A 9253-nucleotide genomic window follows, 5' to 3' on the forward strand; every position below is an offset into this window, starting at 1 on the left:
TCATAAGAAATATGTCTTTGCCCTTCAGAAATATGCTAGGTGGATTAACAGAAGAGTACATCTTAGCACAGGACAGATGACAATGGCAATTGTCAACTCTCAAACACTTTTTTTTTTATTTGAGAGATTTCTGATATTTTACATTGCTCTTGAGGCTACATTCAAATAAATTCATAGGTTAAATTCTGCCTCAAAAACAAACACCCACCTCTCATTCTAAGCCATTTAGTGAAACCCTCACTGGCACAAAACTTCCACTCACCAGTATAAATTATAATGCACATCATAAAACCAGAATTTGGCTGTGATATTGGCTCTTAAGAGGACACAGTCAAAAAATCATAATACCCAAGATATCACTCCCAGTAACTTCCGGAAGCCCAATCTGATATGTTATCAGAAAAGATTTTGTTTTCCTCATAAGTGCACCTGCTTGTTATTCTAGTGTCACTGCCATAATATTCTACATAACATTTTATTTAAATAACATTCTATACCAGGACAAATAAAAAGAACACAGGAATTCCACAGAGAATGCAACATGGAAAGCTAAGTTTTGAATCATACAATCTCACTGTACAAAAACAGGTTGTCACAGACTCGTGGTTAAACCTATTTTACTAGCTAACATCCTGTTGTGCCTCAATTCTGTAGCATCTCTGGAGATATCATCCTTTTACAGAGAACTGGTTTTATGCTACTCAGGGACATCAGAGAATTGTTCAGTGAAAGTTCTAGATTTAAGGTGGATGTTCTGCTTTTGATGCTGGTTTACATTAGGGATAGTTTTTGTGATATAAAGGATTCAATTTTCAAAAGTGAATGTGGTCTTTTTTGAGTACCTTTATTTTAAATTTTTCTATGTATAAAGCCTGATTTTCAACGTGATACATATGCTCAGCTCCAGGAAAGTTGCCAAGAATTACAGGTACTCAGCAACCACGAAATCAAACTTAGGGTTTGACACAAAGTTTCTAAAAACAGAATCACCCAAAATGCTCCTTGACATTGCTGTGGTTTATAGGCATCGTTAAATAACTTGTTTGTGTGTTCTTGTCTTTATGCCTGCACATATGCATCACTGACACTGCAGCCTTTAAATTTGAGCAACTTTAGCCAAAGCTGCAGGACTCTTGGTGAGGTATAAAACTGAATTATCTATAGGTAAAGTTAAGCATATCCATAAATAACTATATAAATTGAACAAAACTGTGCCTACAAAAAAATTAGACACCGAATTTTCTTGATTTTGTAGGAGTCCATTAATATATTATTAGTTTTACATATCGTATACACTCAGATATATACATATATTTTATCAGAAATGTGTGCTTACATACATACATATGCACACATGCAAACATGTTTACACTTATGTCACACACAGTCATATTCTCTTATCTACACACATTCAAATTCTTTATCTTCAAAGAAATGCCACCGTTTAATAAACACTGAAATTGGTTCCAGGTTCTCCATGATTTCAGAATTATAGAAAAAGTAACTTACATCTGTCATTGCATATGAAAAAAAAAATCTGGACTTTACAACCAAATTAAAATAAAAGGAAAGGCCACACACCCCCCATGCTACCAGCCTTCCAATTGGGAATCAAGATATTGGAATGAATCTGGTATAAATGCAAGAAGCAATGGCAGCATTTTGTATGACTATTTATTACAATAGATGTGAATCTTTTGGAAGATGAGTTAGTACCAATTTGTGGTGAGCAAAAAGTTCTTTCCTAGCCAGGTCACTGCTGAGCCCCTTTCCTCTTCTGCTCTAGCTCCTGCAGACGTTCCTCACGGCACTGAGCGTGTTGTGTTCCCACTTTGTGGGCTGTCTCGGTGGCTGCAATGTCAATCTGTGCATATCGGGATGATCCACTCCCTGAAACAGCAAAGGAAATCCTGTAAAAGACTAAACCCTTCATGTATTCCTGGGTAAAACTGGCACAGAGTTAAGCTATTGAGATGATGCTTCCACAGACTTCCTGGATGCTCTTGGTCTGGTCTTAAAGCAAGCTGTGTAAAGGGAGTACGATGATAACCACAACTAAAACAAAAATGCCTCAAAATGTTTGGAATCCACATATTTTAGCTATCTGGGTTTTTTTCCAACAAGCAAATGAACCACCCACATTTCTGCCCTAGGTTTGAATCTCCACTCCTACTCCTCCCAGTAGAAGGCAAAATTGAACTCAGTACTCCCACTTCTGGGAGGCTTCATCACCAAGCTACTAACTAGTCAGTAAATGAACAACATCTGGGATTTGAAGAGAAAGCACCTTTGGCATTTGGCAGGGCAAGTCCTTTAGCACTTCTTTGTCTGTACTAGGCACCCTGAGAACGTTTACCAGAGCAACCACCTTCTGCCTCACTCTGAATGACATTTCAGTTCATTTTTTACTAATAGGGGAGATAAAAGCTGCTGAGTCTGTTCAAGAGTAAAATAGTTCTATATAGGTGCAGATATAGAGGCTAGAGGCTGGGAAAACTAATATGAAAAAACAAAAAATTTATGGTCATTAAAGGCACCTTCAAAGTTACACAATTTGAACTTGGGAGAGTAGTTGACATTTAGGAAAGTTTATGGAATTTGACTCTTCATTCTTAATGCCATAGTTCATTGTCTTTAAAATTAATATAAAACATTGTTTTACATTTTAACAAGATGTTGTACAGAGAACTACATAAAATTCTGGAAGAAGCTTAGAATTACTTAATTAAAACCATGTAAACATTAAAAAACAGTGGGAAAAGTGCTAGCATTTCAAAGTTAATAAAATTGTAAAAAACAAAAGTTTAAAAATTCAAATCTCAATAGCTGAAAACTGTAGATGGAAAAACCATCAACACCATATGTGAACAACTAAATGCCCAATTCTGATTAGGGGCTTTCTATAAGGAGGACTGCATCTCTAAGTGACAATACATGGCAGCATGTTTTTGTGCTAGTTATCCAAGTGAAGCATTAGAAATAAAACACCCAAATCCAAACAAATACATTAATAAAAAATTATAAAATCAAATAATTTTGCTGACTCCCTCTCTGTAGCACTTTCACACATCCTCGTGGAGAGCAGATAGAAGAACACTGTGTTCTATTCTTAAGCATTTGCTGTTTGACTCCAGAGCCAGTGTCTTCAGGATCAAGCCCTGTACACTTACACCCACAGCACTGTTTCTGAAGCCAAACAGGAAAAATTAAGTATAGTCCTAATATGTGTGAGGAAAATCTTGAAAGCACAAACAAATTACTGTCTGTCAATTTCCACAGACATAGAAGTGTTCACTTTAGGAGAGCATATACAATGCACCTGTCAAAGGGATGCAACATCTTATAAATCTTAGAATCATTAAGGTTGGAAAAGACCTCCAAGATAATTGAGTCCAACCTTTTACCAAGCACCACCATGCCAACTAAACCATAGCACTAAGTCCCACATTTAGTAGTTTCCTGAACACTTCCAGGGGTGGTGACTCTACCACTTCCCTGGGCCACCTATTAGAGATGAAATTCTACCTGATGCCCAGCCTGAACATCTCCTGGTGCAGCTTGAGGCTATGTCCTCTTGTCCTGTTGCTAGTTGCCTGGGAGTTGAGGCCAACCCCCAACTGGCTACATCCTCCTTTCAGGTAGTTGTAGAGAGTCATACGGTCTCTCCTGAGCCTCCTCTTCTCCAGGCTAAACAATCCCAGGTTCCCTTAGGTGCTCCTCATATGAAACTAAAATTCCCCATACCCCCTATATTCTGCATTACTGCATCCTTTGCTGTTTAAATTGTGTTGTAGAGTTCCTTACCTCTTATGCTTGTGCTAGGTTCTTGAAGCTCCAGTTCCATGTAATGAAGCTGTTTCTTGGAAGTAGGACTGACAGGAATATTAACATAGGTGGCTGTCTCACTGTGAGGTCGATCTGATGTAGGGACATCAGCTGAATAACCTACTGCCCCTTCTAAAACAAGTAACATGTTATAATAGACACTGTTTGTAATGACTAATGATCCATTTCATACAAACACACGGAAAGCAAATATTGGGCAGCAACAACTCTGCTTGCTGAACAGTACATTCCTCAGTGGTAGATGGGACTACAGTTTCTACGTGAAAAGATCCTGAAAGACTGATCAAGTCAGGATCTATGCAGAAGACCATAGACCACAATCAGGGATCTTGCTGTGTTGTGGCAGCAGAGCAAACACTAGGCAGACATTTCCCAGCAGCAGCAACATTTGCAGCACTACCTTTCAAGACTTCCAGCTCTAGCTTGAGTTAGTAAAGCTTTATATGAAGTAATTTGTTTTAGGAAGATGTGAAGTATTATATCATCTGCAAGACAGCAACCAAAATCACTAGAGGTTCAGAAAGCATGGCCCAAAACCAGGGACTGAAGAACTGTTTTGAGTAAAGGGAACACAAACTTGAGACAATGTTGACAGCTTCCCTGTACTGAACTGAAAAAGATAGGAATGATGCCTAATGGGGACAGACTAAGTAATAAAAGACTTTCAATGAAGGAAAAAAGGATAAGACAGTGGGAAAACCTTTCTAAATAGTAAAACTCACAAGACACTCAAGGAAATCCCAGAGATTCCTGGAAAATTCTAAAAAAGAGACAAACACCTAGCAAGAAACAGTTCCTATAAAGTGATTCTGACTGAAAGACAACATTTTTGTCAATTGGATTAGGTCACAAAATGTCTTCTAGCTCTGCATTCAATTATTCCAGTCTTGTCTGCCTGTCCTGTCCAGTTGGAGTCCTTATCCTTAAACACTTTCTGCTCTTAAGTCAGTTTGAGGCAGAGGAGCACAGAAGAAAAATGGTACCACTTTCAGGTTCTCCCTTTCCCATTAAGCCCTTCCTTGTCCCCACATAAAATTTATTTCAAATCTTTATTTGTCCAGCTGATGCTTTCCTTTTTTGCCCATCTAGACAGTACTGAGGTGTGAATAGTGAGGCAGTTGGATATCAGGGCATTTTAGAGCATATCCAGACAACAAGAGCTATGAATAACCGTTGAGGAAAACTCTTTCATCCTCTTGGAAGTATGAATAGCAGAGATACTTCATATAAAGTTAGATAACAGTAAGGGCTTGTTTGAGGATAATGGAATCTCCCCAGGGTTAAGCTGTTTAAATCAAAGGAGTCTACTATGCAGTGCAAAATTTTTAAAGCTTGGAAAGTTGGCCAATTTTCTCACTAATTTTCATAAAGAACATCCATAAAGTAAACAAATATTTTCCTGAGAGTCAGACTTCAAGTTGTTGTTTTTCCAAAGCCAGATGTTGAGAAGAAAATGAAAAATATTAATGCAGAATCAAACAGAATAAATTTCTGTGTCTTCATCAAACATCATTTTAAGAAATTCATCTCAATTATTCTGTCTAAAGTATTTAAAAGGAATTTGGTCTGACTGTGCCAAAAGGGATTCAGCAGAATCATAGCATTGTAAACCTGCTTCACAAATAGTTAGACGTTGTAAGCAAATGGGAATCTTAAGGACTAATACAAAGTCATGAACAGTCATGAAGGAAAAGATAATTTTTGAAGTCTCTCTGTACACTGTAAAAATTATGTAGCAGGAATTTAAGTGAAGTGTCCTCAAAGCTAGCTAGCATGAAAACTATCAAGCTTCTCTACAGAGATAAACCATTGACAGGTTTCAGGAAGCTGAATGTCATACCTGATGTAGACAAGCAAAGTGATTTTCCTGAGAACTAGAAAAGCACACATGGAGAATAATGTATTAATTGGTAGGGCTTTGTGTAAGAAAAGCAAAAGAAACACCCAGAAAAAGAAACCCCTGGCAACAATCAAATGTTCTTCTCTAAGGAAGAAGAAGGGAAAAAATCCCACAAGAACAAAGCTGGGCAAACTGGAATGGAAGGAAGGGAAGAGTCTTCTGTTGTTCAGTCAGTGCTGTCTTAACAGAAACTGTTCTTTCTTTGTAAACAGAGAAATACTTGGCCTTTCATTTTTCCTTTAAAAAAAACAACACCCCCCCCAAAAAAACCAAACAACCCACCCTGAAAGCAAAACCCTCATTAGGCACTGAAAACTGGCTTATATTTGTTTGAAGAGAAAGTTTTATTTAAAAAGCACAAGACAGTCAAAAGTTCCTACTTAGAAAACAAGGCACACACAGAGCCCCATGCACAGACAGTGCTTTCAGCAGTCTGTTCAGGGTGGACAGAGGCAGAAGATGCTAACAAGAGGGGTCAGAGGACCAACACTTGAGAACATTATGAAAGGAGAATTTGAGGGGAAAAAACCCCCAGATGAACATGCATGGTTGCAACACTCCGAAAGAATTGATAGAATATCATGATTGCTTGAAAAGAAAGGGGGAAAATGTAGGAATCAAAAGAGATAGTTAAGTAACAGGAGAAGAGTAGAAGTGAAAATTCAGTGGCCCTGAACTGGAGGGAAAAGAAAGGAAGAGAGTCTAATTGGGAAGAGAAGAAAATTATATTTGAAACTGGTGTTTTACCCTTTCTTTCAGCAAGTGTTAGTCATTCATATTTTCTACCCAATGCAGGCACCATTCTCAGAAATGCACAATAACACAGAAAGAAAACCAGCACTGTAAGCACAGCCCAAAGATAAGTGTGACTATGCATGTAAAGCTGGCATGCTCAAAGGGCAACACTGCAAAAACAAACACTTAGAAGAGATCTAAAAAAAAAAAAAGAAATAGGAAAAAGAAACAGGAGATGTTAGTGTCCTCTGATGCAACTGGTTGCAGAAATCTGTACTCACCAAGTTCCTCAGAGCTAGTTGGTGTTCCAGGTTCTGAAGGAAGTGTTAGCATCTCATATCCACCTTTAGGACCTGGGATACAGCAGCATTGTTAATGGCTTTGGATTTAGGAATTTGCACAATGTAATCAAAACATATGATGTTCTGGTTTTGACTTGCAGCCTTCTAAACTAAACAATCATAGGGAACAATCTCAGAAAGTGTAAACAGTGGCTAGTGTTGACTTTTCTGTAGTGCTGATGCCAGCATTTTCTAATGAGTGTAACACCAAGGAAATTAACTTTAGGACATTTTTGCAAGTATTCGCACTGCAGGCCACTGAAGTCAACAGTGCATTTTGCTGTACATTTGATGTGGGAGCAGAGCTGTCTTGAACGCATGAATCAGGGAGCAGTGTGTGGGTGATCTTGGGAGCATCTGGAAGACTCTTGTTAAAATTCCACCTCCAGCACGATGGATAACTTCTTGATTTCTGACAAGGCTCTGAGGAAAATGCTTAAACTAGCCCTTCCAAAGATAACTTTGCTTTCCAAGTACAAATCATCATCTTTGCAAGAAGCCAGGTTGCACAACATAATTGGTCCTTCCTGAGCACTAATCTGAAAAAGATGTCCAGGTTTCTTCATAATCTCAGACTCCTCCCCAGTTCAAACAAGGCAAGCAAAAATGCTGTGTCCATAGAATGAACATATTGCAATTCATTTTGAGTGACAAACACTCATCATTTTATCTGCTGGTGGTGGGCTTTTTCTCCATTAGCATGAAAAAGTATTATGTAAATGTGGTGGGTGTTTTTCCCACCAGATCATTGTTAGGGTACAGGATTTCTCATGGCCTGAGGTGAGGTTTTTTTGGTGTGTGCCCTTTGTTAAAGTGCTGGCAGCATTTTACTGCTGTGAATAAGATTACTGCCTATACTCTGACACTTATCTCATCTGTCACTGCCTCTTCTAAACTTATCCCATCTGTCAATGCCTTTCTAACAAAAACTCCCCAAAGCACAAAGCCCAAAGAAATGTGTAAGCCTTACAATAGGGAACTAAATCATACGTTACCTTTAATATTTTATGAAGTTTAAAATAATTTTAGTTTAAATTAGTTTAAATTTACATGCACACACATACCTCATAATCACTTATACTTACCACCTTGGAGACTGTGCCCTCTATGCACTTTCAAAGACCCAGAAGCTGCCATGACAGAAGCACCACCTGTTTTCAGAGATTCACATTAAGTCTAAATACCTGTTGCTATTATTAGATATCTGCTGTGCATCAGCATTTTTAGTAGATGTCTTTGAAACATCTAGAAAAATTTCACAAAGAATTAGAAGTCGTTATTCTTCATTTAGGCAATTTTCCTTTTTATTTTTTCTGAATTCTTTATCCTGAGTTCGTGGCATCAAAATCTAATTTTCTTGTTTTCTTTCTTTAGAAAGAAAGAATGCTTTCAATAAAACCTAAGGATGCTGGCCTCCCTTTTTGTGCACCTTCCTCCCAGAGAGAGCTGTATTGAGCTAAGAAGTAAAATGCCAGCTGAGTGGGGAATTGCCTTTGCAATCCATAATGTAGCTTCAGCAAGAACAAAATTTACAATGGTCATTAAAATCTGATCAGACTACATCTAAAACCTATTGAAATGAAAGAAGAACTGTGTCACACTTCAGTAGTCCACCATCCATATTTGGACATGCATAAGCTAGGAGAAGGGTAAGCAAAGGATCTAGCTACCATGGAGGTTGAATCCAGGTCATAGCAGGTTCTTGTGAAACTCCTTCCCATGTTAGAGTCAGGAAAGCCTTACTGAGGCCATGCCAGATCATAGAATCATAGAATTTTAGGGGTTGGAATGGACCTTACAGATCATCTAGTTCCAAACCCCCACCAGACAAGGATGCTTAAGGCCCCATCCAGCCTGGCCTTGAACACTACGAGGTTTGGGGCATCCACCACGTCCCTGGGCAACCTGTGCCAGTGTCTCACCACCCTCACAGGGAAAAACTCTTTTCTAATATCCAACCTAACCTTCTCCTCCTTCAATTTGAACCCATTACCCTTTGTCCTATCATGGCAGTTCCTAATAAAGAGTCCCTCTCCAGGTCCCTTGTAGGCCCTGCAGATATTAAGAAGTTGCTATGAGGTTTCCATGGAATCTTCTCTTCTCCAGGCTGAACAACCCCAACTTCCTCAGCCTGTCTTCATAGAGGAGATGCTCTGGTCCTCTTATCAACTCCATGGCCTCTTCTGGACTTGCTCCAACAGTTCCATGTCCTTCATGTGTTGAGGGCACCAGAACTGCACACAGTATTCCAGGTGGGGTCTCACAAGAGTAGAGTAGAGGAGGAGAATCACCGCTTTTGACCTGCTGCCCACATTTCTTTTGACACAGCCCAGAATTCGATTGGCTTTCTGAGCTGTGAGTGCACAGTGCCAGCTCATGGTGAGCATCTCAATGATGGCACAGCCACTCTCCTTTCCCCAGCCTGATTCAG

At 38.9% G+C, this 9253-nt stretch overlaps 1 protein-coding gene across 1 annotated transcript; it reads right to left on the reverse strand.

Moving 5' to 3' along the window:
* Positions 1–1406: 1406 nt before the first annotated feature.
* On the reverse strand, positions 1407–8241 carry LOC103806009. Its single transcript, XM_009078680.1, has 5 exons — positions 8222–8241; positions 7908–7973; positions 6763–6834; positions 3805–3957; positions 1407–1890 (listed from the first exon to the last, which is right to left on the reverse strand). Exons 2-5 carry the CDS (start codon positions 7957–7959, stop codon positions 1754–1756), a joined length of 414 nt encoding a protein of 137 aa, XP_009076928.1. The 5' UTR covers positions 7960–7973; positions 8222–8241; the 3' UTR covers positions 1407–1753.
* Positions 8242–9253: the final 1012 nt, after the last annotated feature.

The sequence above is a fragment of the Acanthisitta chloris genome, unplaced genomic scaffold, assembly GCF_000695815.1.
Source record: "Acanthisitta chloris isolate BGI_N310 unplaced genomic scaffold, ASM69581v1 scaffold46147, whole genome shotgun sequence".
Taxonomy (NCBI): domain Eukaryota; kingdom Metazoa; phylum Chordata; class Aves; order Passeriformes; family Acanthisittidae; genus Acanthisitta; species Acanthisitta chloris.

Coding starts and splice junctions, on each gene's coding strand:
- LOC103806009 (XM_009078680.1), bottom strand. CDS start 7,959: ATGGCAGCTTCTGGGTCTTTGAAAGTGCATAGAGGGCACAGTCTCCAA. Junction 3,958..6,762: donor AACTAGCTCTGAGGAACTTG/GTGAGTACAGAT, acceptor TACTTGTTTTAG/AAGGGGCAGTAGGTTATTCA. Junction 1,891..3,804: donor ACCTAGCACAAGCATAAGAG/GTAAGGAACTCT, acceptor TTGCTGTTTCAG/GGAGTGGATCATCCCGATAT.